General features: G+C 47.9%; 1 protein-coding gene across 5 annotated transcripts in view; it reads left to right on the forward strand.

The window, feature by feature from the left end:
* PAX5 (paired box 5) overlaps positions 1–17,204 on the forward strand; it is a 138,871-nt gene that overhangs the window by 100,291 nt on the left and 21,376 nt on the right. For all 5 annotated transcript variants that reach the window (XM_048292345.1, XM_048292349.1, XM_048292348.1 and 2 more), the window contains one exon: positions 563–664. In XM_048292345.1, coding sequence (XP_048148302.1) covers positions 563–664 — 102 coding nt within the window. The remainder of the gene's footprint in view (positions 1–562; positions 665–17,204) is intronic.

The following is a 17,204-nucleotide window of genomic DNA, read 5'->3' on the forward strand; positions in this document are numbered from 1 at the left end:
GTTGTGTCTGCAAATCTGACCCTTTTTCTGACACTGTGACAAACTGTATTTTAAACCACCTTCAGGTCTCAATGTCTTGCATTTGTTCCTTTTTTTTTTTTTTTTTTTTTTTACTGCTTTTATAAGAGATAAGACAAATGCCCTGCATTATATTTAGATCTCAAACAGTCTCAGCCTGTACATGTGATCTTCTAGGGAGTTTTCTGGGGAAATGTCATTAATATCTGTGTTACTTCCCATTTCACTGCTTTTGACTTTAGAAATCTAAGCTTTGGAGGAATTTGGGAATAGGGGTGAGCATCTGGAGTTCAGGCGGGTGTGTTCCTCTCCCTGCAGAGCTCTGCTCTGCCCCTTCCAGTCTCGCACTTCATTGGAGCTTTGTGGCAGCTTATAGAGAAAACAAAACTGTGCCTGCCCTCCCTGCCAGGCTGGAAATCCCATGCTGGTCCTCACAGAGCAGTGATGACAAATGCATGGCTGTGTTCTGGGTGCTTGGGGAGATGTAAAACCATGTCTGCTCGTCACAATGCTCACGTGGTGATTTGCTGGTTTGATTCCTCAGGTCGCGAGCTGGCAAGTACAACTCTCCCAGGATACCCTCCACATGTCCCTCCTGCCGGACAGGGCAGCTACTCCGCTCCAGCGCTGACAGGAATGGTGCCTGGTGAGTCTTCAGAGTAGGGGGGAAAGAAAAAATAAGAGGAAAACAAGTAGCATTTCAGGAGAGAAACATTGCATGCTGTGAATGTTCTGTGCTGAGGTGAGCATGAGGTAGAAGCCACAGTGCTGTAGGGGAGGTGTGGAGTGATCCTGAGTGCAGTAGGACCAGGCTCCCCAGCACAGGAGGCGGCACAGCTTGCAGAGTGCCAGAGCAAAGCACTGGCGCTGAAATGCTGAAGGAGCTCCCAGCCTCCCTTCTGTGGAGTCTGGAGATTTCTCCATGTTGGGCTGTGCCAGGCTCTACTCACCTGACTCAGGCTTTGCTCTAACTCACCTGGTTCCTCCCAACACTGTCCCTCTGTGCTGCCCCAGCAGTGAGGTCATTGGCTCTGGGAGCTGAACATGTCCTGACCTCAATCTTCCTCCATGCAAACCTGACTTATGGGGACACCAAGTTGCTCCCAGGACACTGTACTTCTGCAATATCCTTTCCATTTTGGAACCTCGCAGTCAGAAATGCCAGATGGTGTGAACCAGCTGGTGGCTACTGCTTGCCTGTGTGGCAGCAGAATCGGGGGCTGCGCAGGTGCCTGGGGTGGGCAGAGCAGGTTCTGCAGGTATGTCACATTGCTGGTGCCACCCTCCAGTGCTGTTGGCTGCAGATCTGCTTGCAGTCCAGGGTAGGATGGTGACTTCTGGGTACTGGCAGCAAGGAGAGGTGGGGCCACAGCACTTCTCTCTTCTTTGGGGAGTTACCAGCTCTTTGGGAGCAGCTGCCAGGGTGGCTTGGCAGAGCTGCATGATGTGGGTCTTAGTGGTGCTCAGCCAGAGGAGGTACAGTGGGGGGTTTGGTGATGTAGAGTCATCTGAGCTGATTTTCCCAGGTAATAGATTTTATTTTTAACTACATATAGGCTTGTGTGACCCATTATATTGAATAACTGCACTGTTCCTCTCACTGGTTCCTTTAATAACAACCTTCTGCTCCAGCTAGTGTGAAGGTCAGCTACAATTCCTGTAGGTTCTCCATCTCATTTAAGTGAGAATTTGCTAACTAGCATCCAAAATGCCTTCTCAATCCTTCTTTAACTCCTGTCCTTTGCAGGACCAGTCTTAGAGCCTTGCTAGGGTAAGCACCACAGTCTCTGAGGGGCTGACAGTAAGGCAGGTGACAGACCCAGTCTGGTGCCACTGGCACATCCCTGCTTGTTCCAAAATGGCCAAATTGTCATGCCCGAGCACAGACATGTGTTTGTTTTGCCAGGTCTCAGGAATTCATCTCACGACCTGCCTCTGCCTTGTTCTAGTTTTTGGAGCCTTTGCTAGAAATGTGCTTCCTTGATAAGATTTTTAATCATTAGCCATGAATTTCTGCTTGTAATTAAGCAATTGTGTGAGTTAAGTGCTTAGAGACATGGGAGAAATGTATACATGATAACACATAAGCAGTGTTTTGTTGCATCCTTGTTGCTACTGCCATTGCCCCTGCTGATGTGAGTAAACCTGGCCCTTACCATGCTGTGGGTGTTTGTCCCACCTGCTGGGGTCTGTAGCTTGCTTATGGGGCAGGGCAGACCTTCACACTCCCTTGCATTTGCAAGATGTGTGGATTCAGCTTCATGTTCTGTCCTTCTCTCTTCTCCAGCCCCCCTGCTACTGCTCATCCTAACAGGAGAACACTTTTGCCTCCTCCAGCCCCAGGCCCTTCCTTATCTCTCCCACAGGCAAGGATGTACACAGGAACCTGTCTCTGCTGCATCTCCATGACGTGTTCAAACACATGCTCAAAATTTCACATCTCCTTCCTTTTCTGCAAAACAAGGGACTTGCATATCAGCAGTGAATTTCCACTTTTATGTGGCTTGTGAATGTCTGCCATGGCAGAGAATATACTATTCAAATGCTTTTCTCTGAAGAAATTAAACAAGCAAACACATGGTTTGATTTCAGTCCAGAGCTTTAGGGACTGAGAGCTGCCATAGCTTGAGGCTCCCGTGAATGCATTCCCTCTGCAGGTCACTGGCCCTGCAAGCCTCTCCTGCCTTTTGGTGGCTGTCACCCTGTAGAAGTGACTGGAGGGGAGCTGTCTGAGCTGTGCTGAGCTGCCAGTACCCACAGTGCACAGGTGACAGGGCACAAGTGAAATGCCACAGTGGGGACAGATGGGTAGGTAGATGGGAAAACAAGTGGCTGGGTGGTCAAGCTCAGAGGTAGTGGCTAATGCCACACTGCACCTGGGTGCTGGTACCACGCATAGAACTGCAAAGCATGGCTAAATGTCTCTCTTGGTTTACAACTTCATCCACAACTAGGAGAGAGCCCAGCTCATCAGGTGTTCAGAGGATCCCAACCTGCATTATGCCATCAGTAGATTCCAGAGCATGACAGCGATGTGGAGGCCCATAGGCAGGCTGGGGAGGAGCATGAAACCTAGCAAGGGCAAACCAAAAGATCCTGCACCAGGAAAAGGAGCACTTTGCAACAAAATGGGCTGAGGACTGTTTGGTTCCTGGAGGGGCTCCAAGGATGAGGCAAACTGGGAGCTGAGCATCAGTCTGCCATGTGCACTGGTGGTGAGAATGGTTAGCATCATCCTGGGCAGGAGTTGGAGGGAAGGAGTTATCCCTCCTTCACTTGAAACTTGCAGAGTTACAGTGGGAATAGTACTGGTTTGGGCCCCCTCAGCACAAAGAAATAATTGGCAGAAGTTGAAACAAGCAAGATGCAACTGGGTATGACAAAAGTGTCCAAACTTTCCCCCCAAAGAGATGGGCCCAGAGGTGGAGGAGGTTACTCAGAGGGGTTGTGCAGTCTCCATTCTTGAGGGTTTTCAAGGCCACATTGGATGAAGCCCTAAGTATTCTGCCCTGGACGTGTTGCTGATCCTGCACTGACAAGGGTTTTGAGACCACATGAAGACCTTTCCATCCTGAAATGCCTGGTCATTCCATGACTCAATGTTTCAACTGAGGCACTGATGGAAATGTGCTGCTGAAATTCATATGCTTCTTCCTGGTACTGTAAGTAGAGATAGAGTCAGGAAGCTGTTAACAGAGGGAGATCAGGCCCCTCTCTGTAAAGCAGTGGTGCCAGCAGTCCATGCAGAAGAGACAGGTTTGCTCTAGACCCCAGTTACCATTAAATGACTGAGCCATGAATCCCACTTTGAGGCTGGAGGGAGCCCTATAGACATCTTTCCTGTCATAGGGAAGATCCTAATGTCTATGCAGGGACTAGGAAAAGTCACTTTCCACATTCCTCTCCCATCCTGTGGCCATGGTCTCACCCTGCAGCAGCCCAGTGGCACCTTCTTCCAGTCCCTGGCTTGGCATCCTGTTTGCCTGTGCTCCATGCCCCATGCCTGACTCACCTTTTCCTCTGGGAGACTATGAATGACAGGAGGAAGGCTGGTAGACCCTACATGAGATTGGTGACCATTGGTAAATATTCCTGCATGCTGGGAGCAGGCATCAACATTGACTTCATCATTTGGTATATGTCACAGGAAGCCACAAGATTGCAGGAACAGCCACCAACCTCACCTGGGGAAGGGGACATAGCAGCGCCTGAAGCAGCTGGCACAGCATGAACTCTTCTCTTTAACCCTCATTGTCTAGTGGCTGATGCCTTGAAGCATAAAACTTTATATTCCTTGTAAATGTTCATTTTTTCTAGTGCAGTTCTCTGTATATTTTCGTTACCTGTTTAAAGCTTTAATCCGCTGTTGGTTCCTACTAGATTCGTGGCCTCAGCATCATCTCAGGGCACAGGATCCCACAGGTTAATGAGATGCTGTGTACAGAAATTATCCCCCATAATTTGGTACTGTTGTTACTATTTGTTCACATTGTGACTGTGCCCCTAATGTGCTGTGGTTTTGGAAACACCGAGTAGTGTTTTCCCAACAGCCTTTCCTTTCTGGGGGAAAGTCTCTGGGGAAGAGCAGGCAGGAGCACACTGCGTCTTCTCCACCCCATCATGTACTCACAATGTGACGCCTGCTGCCACCTGGCTGTGCTTGCTCCTGGGGCTGTTTGCTTCTTTGGATGGAGATGGTGGTGTCTTCTGCTTGCAGCTTCTGCCTCCTCTGCTCCTTTTACTGCCTTACACTTGGCTTTGGGAGCTCAGCAGAAGCAAGCTGCGTGCACACTGGGAAATGCAGTATTTGCACGGTTTCTATTCCACAGCCTGTGAGGGGGACCCAGAGCCCTTTCCTGAGGTGAAGAGTTTGAAAGGAAGCACAGCTTCTGAAGCAGCTGTTGGCTGGTCGCAGAGACCATACCATTACCATATTACCTCTGGAAGGCTGGGCCTACTCTCCAGTGCTATCCCTCCTTCTTCATGGGTTCTGCTGCCCTGCTGACTGGAGCTGGCATGGTGACAGGGACCAGTGCTGCTTGACTGGGGTCTTTTCTTGATCCTTTATAGCTTCACAAACCACCAGCTTATTTCCACCACCAGCTCAGGTCTCTCTTCATAGATAACTACTTGTGTCCGTGGGTCTGCTCCCAAGATGTATCAGAAGGTCTGTGTTCTCCCATGTGTAGGGCAGATGGTGGCCCTCAGCAAGGGGACAGAGGGGAAACATGAGGAGTGGTGCGAGAGCTACAGTATGTTTGCCTGCTCCAAGGAACCCGTCCCGGAAGCTGTGTCCCATTTGAGTCCTGACAGGGCTGGGGCAGAGGAGCTTGCAGCAGTTTCATTGCTGAGACAGGGGTTTGGACAAACTATGCCTGTGTCCACCTTCAGCATGTGTGTGCCCTTGCCATTGTGTCATGATGCTGCAGCTGAGCTGGACAAAGGTCATATGCAAGTAGCCATGATAACTCGCTTAAATCCTTATTCCAGTTCTTGTGTTAGAAGTACTGGGACAGCAGCCCCTGCAGTTTCTATCCCCTTCCCCCATTCCTTCTTCCCATCTCCAGGGTTGAAGCCCCTGCTCTGCCACCCATTCTCCCCTCCCCAGGGCTGCTGTTCACCCCATCCCCTCCTCTCCTGGCAGGTTCTGCATGCTGGGTGACAGGAAAGGGTAGACTCTCCAGAATAGTGATGCTGAGAATATAGTCATTAATGGGACTCGTGAAACCCAGATGTCCTTTCTGAACACCGGTAATTTGTTTTTAATGAAAAACCATGCAGTGACCCTGAACAAATGAATTTCCTTTATAAGAAGTCTATGTGCAATTACCCGACTAAAGGGACCTGAAAACACTGACATTCAAAACTGGGCTTTGAAAAGAAAGGCATAAAAGATAGCAATGCTGTCATTAGCAATCTTTTACCTAAGAGAAGATGCTCGTTCTAACATGTGAAGGGGAAGGAGATGATGTTGCAAAAAAACCACGTGGTTTTCAAATGCATTTTTTCATTGTGGCTGGCAGGTATTGATGCTGAGGAACAGTAAGGCTGTGTGACTTCCTGTTGGGTCTGTTCCTCACACCCGAGTCTGCAAAGGATAGCACTGCCTCTCAGTCCACTGGCACCCAGCCTGCAGCAAGGAGTGCAGTGTGCCAGAATGCCAGCCTCATGTCATGGAGGGGTCAGGAGGCAGACATTTGAATGGGTGGGACTACCAGGATCCAGTCTGTAGGGATTGGTGGAATTTGGATCCACTGGCACACTGAAGACTTTATTAATAGTTCTTTTAATATGTTGGTGTTTTTTTGTTCTGGCTCTATGTTTGCCGAAGTTTTGCAACAGCATGTTGTAATCTTGTGACAATATTTAGGAAATAAAAGAGAAGCAGCTGAGAGATAAAATGCCTAAAACCAGGGGCAGAGAAAGCAAATTGCAGTAAGTGGGATGTCAGGGGGCATCAGTGAACCAGATCCTCCTCTGATGTGCAACATAATGCTGGAACTGCTTGGTTACTTGGACACTGACATTTTTCTGGCCAGTGAGAGTGAAAGGAGATTCTGGCCCTTTATGCTAGATGGACCTACAGCAAATGAGGAATAAACCTTAACAATTCTTTAGTGAAGCAGAAAGTTTGCAAGTTACTTCCTCAGAGCTTGGAAGTGATTTCCCAAGTGTTTGCGAACTGCTCCACCTGCTTCATGCTGCTTTTGTGGCCAGGATAGGTATATCTGCTTGGCTTATAGGCACCTGTGCCTTTTTGACAGCTCACGCAACTCAAACCCAAACCCAGGTGTCCCCTGATGCACCCCAAAGACACCTTCAGCCCCTGCAGATGCCCACAAAAACATTCCAAGGCTTCAATGCCACAGTCAGAAGATCTGCTACCAAAGGGCAGAAGTGCTGACATGTGGCCTCCCCTGGTTAAGCAAATTCTTTGTGTTTTCCCCATGTCTGGGGCTGCTCCACAAAAGTGTCTCCCCACTCTTCTGAAGTCTTAGAAGACAAATTCCAGAGAAGTTTCATCACATATGATGGAGTATGTGATGTACCATCGCAAATATCTTAGGGCAATACCAAATTGCAAATCAGCTGACAAATGATCCCTTAATTAATAATGAAGCAGTTAGGTAAATGGTATATGTTTAGCCTTTGCTCATGTACATTTTGAATGAGGGTCTGCCAGAATCTTGGCAGTCTGGAAAAACATTTTGGTTCTCATCTCTCAGGAATGTAATTATCATGCTTGCACAGAATATAGATAAAATTTATATTATTTTCAATATGATTGAAAATAAGTAAGTAATGGATTTTGAACTAAACCACTACAATTATGTCGTCAGATATTATTTAATTGAATTGATTTAGAAATTATACTGAAGAGGACAGGAAGATGAAATGCTGGAAAGCCTACAGCCTTTGGATCTACTGATCCACCTTCCCCTTGCAGAGCGATCCTCACCTGGGGTCAGTTAGGCCCTCCACTCTTTACTCCAGCTGAGGATGTGGTCCCCAGTGTTCCATACGTGGCAGAGCCAGACCACTCTGCTTTGCTGGCCCTCTCTGCTCTGTCCATAGTTTCTGCCTCCTGTCAAGGTAAGACATTGTGCATATCTAAACGTAAGTAAGCAAGGTGAAGTGTGTATAAACAAAGAGGTCTGTATTTAGGAATGAGGAGGAGGAGAGAAAACATATTGTATTGCTCCACTCTTTAGAAATTTCTATGCATTTGTAATAACAAAATTACCATAATTTGCTCGTTAACACAGCTAGATCAGTGAAGCATTGTTCCAAACATGCAGAGGCTGCCTCTTGCTCTAGGTCTGCCAGTGAGTTAAGCACGGTAGAAATTAGCATGCAAATAGCCCTAATTCGGCCGAGCTGTCAGATCCGAATTCAGCTGCTTGTTCCCTTTGAAATCCCTGACAGGAGGGGCTCAGGCAAGCCCATCCTCCAGTAGATCCAGCCAGAAGAGTACCGAGGGGGCACCTCCTGAGTGACAGTTTGGCTACCTTCAGTCAAATCCATCTATCTTGTCAGCCAGTGGTGGTGGCACTGGGGGCTGTGGGTTGGAGTGCATCTTCCAGCCAGACCTCCATGGCAAAACTGTCCCCTCCCCACCCCAGGATGGTGCCAGGGTTTGGGGCTGCAGCAGCTGAGTGATGCTGCCCTTTGAATAGGGGAGTGCTCTCTTCAGATACCAGTGTTCAAGTTAAGCTGCTTTGGGGTCCAAGAGTGTTGAGGTTGGGGATTTTTAGTATTGAGGGATGGAAACCAGGGCTTGTGGTCATTTCTTCTGGAGCCTTGGCCAAGACTCCTGGGTTGTCTGTGGTTACGTAGCTCAGCTGTTTTGGAGCATCACTGCAGAGGATGATGCTCTGGGCAGTAATGGGATGCTGCCTGCGCCATGGTCTCTGAAGATGGGAGGAGAGAGAGGGAGACACGCAGCTGATGACACAGGGCTCTGTCCTGCATCCCCAGAAGGGAACTATTCCATCTCCAAGGTACCCACAGGGAGACCCTGGTGGCAGCTAGGAATGGTTTTCTGTTAATGATCCTTCAGTGTTATGGGTCAGATGTGCTGCCCACATTTAAGCAAGATTGGTGGTTATAAAAGCAATAGTGAGAATTTAATAAGTGTTTTGTTACTGGTTTGTTTCTTTTCTTTTAGGGGGAGGTTATGTTACTAAAGATTTTTCTGTCCTCTACAAGACAGTAATTTTGAGACCCATTGTGCTGACAGCTACAATAAACTGCCCCAAAATATTTAGAGCCAGAAATTTAAAGATGATATGTTAAAAGCTCAGTAATTTGCTGTGTACGACCTGGCACATGGGTCTGATTTACAGAGTTTCCTGTATGCGGGATCAGTTCGCACCTACCCAGGCAGCTCCCAGGGGCTCCTCTGGGCACTAACAACACTCCCCCTGTATGTAGAGGCTGCAGGGGAACTGCCATTCTGCTGTGCAAAGGCAGGAGCAGCTTTACAGAGGATTTGCTAATAGATCATTGTTCTGCTGGGTCTCAAAGCAATGACAGTGGCTGCCCAGGTGATGCACCCCCAATGTGCTGGCTATGACAGCTTGGTATCCAGCCAGACGTGACATGCCAAAGGTGAGGCACACTGCTGCATCCTCTGCATTCCATGGGTCCACTCCTGTTTGCTCTTGTTTCTTCATTACAGTCAGCTGTCCTGTGGTGAAAACACAATAACGAAAAGATAACTGTAATTAGAAAGCCATGAGACCTACATTAGTTCTCATTTTGGAAAGCTGTGGTTTGGATTAGTGTAGCAGAGCTATGAGAGTGATAAGACATTGCACAGGTTGTCCACAGAAGCTGTTGCTGCCACATCCCTGGAGGTGTCCAAGGCCAGGTTGGAGGGGCTTGGAGCAACCTGGGATAGTGGAATGGTATAGTGCCTGGTGTAGTCCCATGGCAGGTGTTGGGACTACATGAACTTTAAGGTTCTGTCCAACCCAAAACATTCTCTTATTCTGTGATTCTGTGATTCAAGTGCCCAGTGTTCTGAGCCTCACACAGGCATTGCTTATAAGCAAGGAAGGAACAGCTAGAGCTGACCTGGACTGTCTTGTACTTGCAGGGCTGAACTCAACCGCCTTGCATGTAGTGTGGTTTCTCAGAGGAGAGAAATAGCCATGTGAGAGCACACAACACAGACTACAATTTCTCTGAATTCTGTTTTTCATGCTAACACAACATCCTTTGTGTTATGTCAGCACACAGAGTTTAAAAAGATTGGAGATTACGAAGTGTCATGGTTGAGAACAGCAAGTTGTTGGGGCTTTGAGCCCTGCGAAGTGCCCATCATCTGTCAGGGCTGCCAGCAGTGGCTCAGGTACCTTACGTGTGGGGTGTGTGGAGCAGCCAGACCTAGCCACCAAAATCAATCAGGCAGTTTCCAGACAAATTGTGTTTGACAATGAGCAAATGCTGAGATCCCCAAAGTAAGCAGCATGGCAGCTGACAACTGTGATGGGAGAGTAAAGTCTATGTTCCCATCACATCTGAGTTCTACAGCCCAACTGTCCAGCGCTTTCATGTGGTGGGGGTTGGGAAAATGCTTTTTCTTTCCTCCTGAGCATAAGACCCTGGATAGCCCACCTCTTGCTGAGATTCTTGTCTCAGAGGGGGCTTCTCATATGCCATCCCCAGCCTGGGTTTCTGCATGCACTGAGTGATGTGCCTGGCTCAGGATGACAAGAGTTCAATGTCTGCCCAGCTTCAAGGTATCAAGAAGCACTTTCCAAGTTGTCCTGCAATGGGATGGATGTCTCCTGCTTTCAGCATTTCTGTGGCCAAGGGAGTGCTGCAGACTAGATCCTGAACCCAAGCACCCCCAGCTCCCTGAGCACTCCTGTCTGCCATGGGAGGATGACCCCTGTAGAAGTTTGGGGGACTTTGCAGCCACTCTCCTGCAGGCTGTTGTTTATGAAATCAGTCTTTTTGCTACTAGCTGGACTTATTTTCTGAGATGGTAGGTTTGGCTTCTTTATGATGGTTGCTGGAAGGGGTTTGCTTGCAGTTAGGACTGTTTGAACATAGAACATCTGCCCTGTGGTAAACTCCAGTTCTCAGAACTGATGCCTACAGCACAAATTGAAATAAAATACTTTGATAATAAAGTATTCTCTTTCCAGGAATTTCTGGAACTCCTTGAGACTTTATCAAAACAAGTGAAAATGCTTAGACAGTACAATAGATTGCAGTGCAGTGCAATTCAATGTAATGTGATCAGTGCAAAAGAAAAAAAAGGGGTAACAGAAAGAAAGCAAAATTAAGTGAGAACTTTTAATCAAAATGACATGCTGTAGTAAAAATGAAGGATGGTGCTCCAAGAACTGCCCTTTTTCCACAGCAGAAATCTCCTCTGAAAACACAGTTTATAGCAGAGGCTGTCCATCTGTAGGAAGCAGTGTTTGTGTTGGAAAACTGTTGTGTGGTCAGCTGTGTGAGGCAGGTGTGAACCCCTGGACAGGGGATGCAGGAGCTAAGAGTCCAAGGATGCTTCTCCTATTCATGGGGTGCATGTTCTGAGCCAGGAGAAGAGGGACAGTCTTCATGGGGAAATGAGAAGTCTCCAGAAAGAAGTATGTGTTCACTTGTTTTTGTCAGCAAGTATGGCACTGGGGCACTTCAACTGAGAATAAGTCATCTGTCTCTTATGACCACAGTAGGTTCTGCACTGACTGTAGAGTAAGCTGGGAAATTTAAATGTCACATCCTCAATTCCTACATTAAAGGAATAAAAACAGCACTCTTGTACTGACTTGATGTCCTTTCGGTAGCAGATGCATTAAATCCTGTGAGTCTGGGTGCTTTACTCCATCAACACTTTGTCACAAGTAACTGCTGGGTGAACATGGATGTTTTACTCAGGTGGAGAGGTGTGCAAAGACTCCATGGTGAGACAAGCAGTGCCCAGGTGGGAGAAGGTCTGCTTGCTTTGTCTGTTAATGGTGTGGGCAGAGGGTGTTGGTGCTGCCCCATCTTTTTCTCCTACCAGCCTTCTTCAGGATGAAGGAGCCATCTCAGCTCAGGCTAGTTTGTCTTTGATTCTTGCACATTTACTGAAGTCAGGAAACATAATGCCAGGAGTCAATGAGGAGCCTGGTCCTGGTGAGGTGTGTGCTGGGCTGTTGGGAACTATGGGTCCACTGGGGCATTTGCCATGACAAGCTGTGATGTCCTCAAGCATCAGCTGGCTATTTATGGGAGGAGACTCCCTATCTGTCATCCCTTTTCCACTTATGTCTTCTCTTCCTCAGCACCATTTTTGGCTGATTCAGCCAGATAAGTCAGGCAAAGCAGCTGCAGACATTATTTGGAAATGGCTTAGGCTACACAGCATTTGCCAGCAAAGTGTCCCATCCATTGTGGCAGAGTACTGAGCTGCCACATTCCCAGGAACCTGAGATCAGCTGACAAGATTTTATTCTGCATTTAAAGGATGATTGTAATGTGGATGTGGTGTAGAACCAAAGCAGTGTGCTGGAAATTAAGTGAGAAATTACCTGTCTTCTGTCACTCAGGCGTTCATTTGCATCATCTCTGGTGTCAGAAAGAAAACCTGACATCATCTCTTCTGGGCATGTGTGTCTGTGTTTCAGAGCTTGCACAAGCTCCCCAGAATGACAGAGTGCGGAAGGGAGACCCTGCTAGTGTGCTAAAGTCCCAGTCCAGGGGTGGATGAAACCTGCAGTACAGCTGAAAACCTGGCCTTGCAGAGTAGCTGAGATGCTGAGATTTTGTGTGGCTCAGCTGGCAGAGCTCATCCATGCAGGGGGTGAACACAAGATACTTTTTCATCTGTCAAAGGTGCTGCCACCTTGGCAGAAAGGGCAGAACCTGGCCCTCTCCTGGAGCTGCTGTCCCAGTCCCATGTGAGCCATGGCCAGTCCATGATGGGGTCTGACATGGTCACCGAGGACTGGGGCACCAGAGGAATGCCTGAGACTGTGCTGATGTAGGAGGATGCTCCCTCAGTCATGCAGACACTTTCCTGCCCATGTTCCCACACCTGCATTGGAATATAAATGAGGACAGCCTCCATGTCAGCAGCAAAGCACATTTATCAAGCTACCAAAATGCTTAATTTCCAGACTTTATAATATTTGCAGTCTATGTTACTATCACTTGTAGCATTATATCTTCTTCTGCTATGAGCTAAATTATTGTGTAATTTCTGGAAGTAACCACATATTGTAGTGTCATTATAAAGGCTGAAATTATAGAAAAGGCTCAAGTCAGGATGAAGCATGGGGTGGAATATTTTTACCTGAACCAAGTGCAATATTTCTGCTGCCTAGTTCAGAGATTTTAATCCCACAAGATACTTCTTGTAAATTTTTACACCAGTTTGGGATGAAAACATATTGCAAAATTTATTTTCTGTTAGTCAGTTGTTTACCCTTTCATCCCGTCTGTGCTACCAAGCTGGTCAGTCTGGAGCAAAGAAGATGAAGTGGCGCCTGCCCTGATGTGCTATGCACGCACAGGTCTGGAGTGCCTAGGCACATAGGCATTAAGTGATGGTCTGCGTGGATGCATCCCCCGTGCTGCTTGTCCACTCAACAACCCTTGTCCGCCTTGTCTGCTGCTCATCTGCCACGTGTCCCTTGTCAGCTCTATGACCCTGATCTACCCTGTCCTCTTATCTACTTGATGCCCTGCATTCTCTCTGTGTCCCTTATCCATCTTTTGCCATTCACCTTTACTGCATACAGGATGCAATGGGGCTTTGAGAAGGTTGCAGCAGCCCCACAGATCAGGCTTAGGGAGAGACAGTCTGGTATGAGCAGCTGCAGCAACCAGACAGTTGCAGCAACCAGAGTAGCAGTGTGCTCCCAGCCCCATATCTGGCAGCACTGGTACTGAGGCTCTATGCATGGCCAAGTGTGGCTTGCTGATCTTGATATCACTGTTGTCAGTCCAGCTTCTTGCTGCTGGGTACACCTGGGATCCCAAGAGTCTGCATGCCAGTGGCTGGTGGAGAGGGGAGATGACTCTACAGGGGCAGCTGAGAGAGGGAAGGAGCAAACCCCCCATTTTCATTAAATGCAATGCCATCTTATATGCAGATGAGTTGGGCAATTGTCCTCCAGTACAGAGAAATAAATCTCTCCTAATGCAGTTCCAATATGGTTGCTCTGTGGCACCACCTACCTTTGTTGTATTAAAGTTAAATACCTTTGTGTACAAAAGTTTAAAGTGCATAGCTAAAACCTATGTGCTTGCAGTAATTGCAGATGTAAATCTTTTTGTCATCCTGCAAAGACTAGGTAAGGTGTTTCATAAATATGTCAGAAGCAGCATTAAAATTTTATGGCAGGCAGCACGGGTCGAGAATACTACAGTGACTTCTCAGCACGGTATGTCCACCTTAACCCACAACTCATTAGTCATTGATGGGATTTCTGTGCCTTGTAGCTTCTTGGAAATGCGGTAGTGTTACAAAAATCTGCATGTTCCTGTTTTCTTAAAATATGACAGCCCACTCAGAACTGTTAAAATGCTACATCTTTGACCAGTGCAAGCTAATGTAAAGATAAAATAAAGGAGAAAGACTGGCCAATCTGTGTGATCACAGAATTATATACAACCTTCATTAGAAGTTAATTGGCAGTCTTGATGGGACTGGGAACTTTGGAGAGATGCTCTCTGAATGTGACCAAGTGCCTTCCAAGCACAGCTATGATAAACTTCTCCTTGGGTAACGCGCAGGAGCAATTAGCCAAAGTAGGGGTTAATTTCATTTTGAAATCACACGTGTGAGGATTCAGAGGATGGCTGCACCTCAGCCACTCATTGAAGGGTTAATCAATGACTGCAAGATGGGACAGACATGGACTGGATGTGCTTTTGGTGAGTGTGAGTGTATGAGGGGTCATAGATGATTATAAGTGATCTATTGATTCACTTACAGGAGATTTGCCAGTGGATTTACAAGCCTGTATGTGTAAGGAGCATGTACCTATGTCCATGTTGGCAGGTCTTTGTTAGTGTGTGTGTGTGTCTGTCCTCATATGTGGGGGTGTGTTTCTGTACATGCACCCTTGGTGCTGCAGTCTCTGACATCCCAGGAGAAGACTCCCTGGTCCCCTTGCCAGTGGCTCTGTATGGGATACCCCACCTGCTATGGGAACAGACCCTGGATTTTGCCGCTAGCATTTGTCCAGGTGGTGTCCAGCTGGATTGCTGTAATGGTGGCTGTAGGTAAAAGAATATGAACTGTATAGTTTTGTATATTTATTTATATAAATGTATATATTGTAGTTTCTTGGGGGAAAAAAGTGGGTTGTTCCTCCTGCTTTTAGGAGAGAAAATGGTTCTAACAAACAAAAGGTATTCCTCTGTTTGTTCAGGTTTGTTCAAGGAGGGTGTTGCAGGTGCTCAGTGGCCAAAGCAGAGTCTGGCTTATATCACTGCCCCTGTATTTAACAGTTATTGCCACATTTTCTGGCAATTCTTCCTATAGGCAAAATGCTGTCTAATTAATAATTCAGTTTAGTGGCACTACCTAGGATCCTATGAATGACAATATCTCAGGGTTGGCCTGACAGTTGCAGCACATCACAGTGTTGCAGTGGGGATCCTGCAACACGCATATATCAAACCAGGAGTCCCGTGGAAAGGAAATATATATGGACAGACAGATTCTTGATAGCTGTTTCAGAGAGATGTTTATTTCTCCAGCCGCATGGCCGGAGCTCTGCCGAGGAACTGTTCCAGTCACGGGACCAAGGGTCCTTCTGCCCGCGCAGGGAACACAAACCAACCAATGGGAACGAGGCTGAGCAGGGACAGGGAAGCCCCGTGTCTGTGCCCTCAGGGCCCCTCTCCCAGGGCTACACGGCGGGGGAGGGACCCCAACACCTCACCCGTTTTATTTTAATAAAAGGAGAATGAAAACAACTGGATAAACATAACAAGAACAGTTTCAAAACAAAACAAGCCACCCTCCTGAGTCTTTAAATGTCCAAACAGATTCTCTGGAACATCTTAGGGCTGACAGAAGGGAGACAGAACTCTGAGCATGCTTTGTGGGGAAACTGAGGCAGGAGAGGGTTTAACTTCTTCCCTCCCCCTTTTCATCCCCCACTCGGCATTGGAAAGGGATTTTTGGGGAAACAATTGGCAAAAGCATGGTTTTGTGAGGGAAACCATGGATGAAAAAACGGATTGGGAATACACTGGGGGTAATAGGACATAGGGTAAAAGGGAAAGGTGGGATTAGGAAAGGGAAACTGTAGGGGGGGCTTACAATGGAGATACTGTCTAACATGACTACGATTTTTTGCATATATACTGCCTTTTACAGGAACACCATCAGGCCCAGTGACCTGCGATGCTTGTAACCCTTTTCTCCCTAGTACAATATTAAATTCCACCACCTCTCCATCTCCCAAGCTTGGGATGCATTTTTCAGGGTTATTCTTTTTAATAGCAGTTCTATGCACGAATATGTCTTGCTGGTTGTCACACCTTGTTATAAAACCATAATTTTGCTTAACATTATACCATTTTACTATCCCTAAGGTCTTAGTTGCTATGATCTTTTCCTTTTTCCGAGTGGCTGCTGTTTTCTGTCTCGCTGCGTCTTTGCTGTCTCTTTCGGTCGCTCCCGTGTTGGAATTGTCGGGGCTGCTCGTGCCTGCGCGCTCTTCCCGGCGTCGCGTTCGGGGCTGCGCGGGCCGGGCCGGGCCGTGCCGCTCAGTTCTCCGTGCGTCGCCTCCTCTGGTCGCAGCTTCGCTGCCGCTGTCGGGCGCTGCACCCACGTCTCGGCCGGGCCCCCGAGCGATGACTCCCCCGCGCCCTGCTCCAGCGCGCGTCTCGGCTGGGCGCGGCTCCGTTCCACCGCCATCGCCGCCAGCCGCTGCCCGCGCGCCGCCCCTCTCGGTCGGGCGTTCCCGGGGCTCGCTCCACCACGCGCTGCACGGGGCCATTCGGGCACTGCCGGGTCCCGCCGCGCCTCGCTCCGCCACCGACACTGCGGCTCGCGTGGCTCCGCCCGCGCGCGGGAACTGCCTCGCTGCTGCTCGCAGAGCGCTCGGTGCACGTGGCCTGGGCCGCACGGTCCCTGCGCCAGGATTCCCTTCGCCAGGACACAGCTGACATTGCTCAACAGTCTCGGTAACTAAATAATATTCACGAAAATATTCTTCCATCGGCATATATTTTGACTCCAGTATTAACTGTGTCCAAACGGTTTTCCAAAAGCCCTTGGTAAGAATTAAATCCCAAGAAACATAGAAAAAGTTCTTAAACAACCATGCCAGGAAGTGTTTCAGTTCTTTTTGAGCTTGAATCAAGCTAAAATTTACAAATCGTTGTTCAAGAATCATTTTAAGATAAATGTCCATATGCGGCTCTGAGAGCCAAGAGTCTTCCCACAGTTCCTCCATAGTTTAGATACGGAATAGCAAAGCAAAACCAAGAAGAGGAATCCAAAGTTTCCAGGGTTTACTCACACAAATCAGTCGCTTAGGGATCGGGGATCGTTCTGCTCACAATTCTCCACCATTTGTTGCAGTGGGGATCCTGCAACACGCATATATCAAACCAGGAGTCCCGTGGAAAGGAAATATATATGGACAGACAGATTCTTGATAGCTGTTTCAGAGAGATGTTTATTTCTCCAGCCGCATGGCCGGAGCTCTGCCGAGGAA

This window comes from Corvus hawaiiensis, chromosome Z (assembly GCF_020740725.1).
Source record: "Corvus hawaiiensis isolate bCorHaw1 chromosome Z, bCorHaw1.pri.cur, whole genome shotgun sequence".
Classification (NCBI taxonomy): domain Eukaryota; kingdom Metazoa; phylum Chordata; class Aves; order Passeriformes; family Corvidae; genus Corvus; species Corvus hawaiiensis.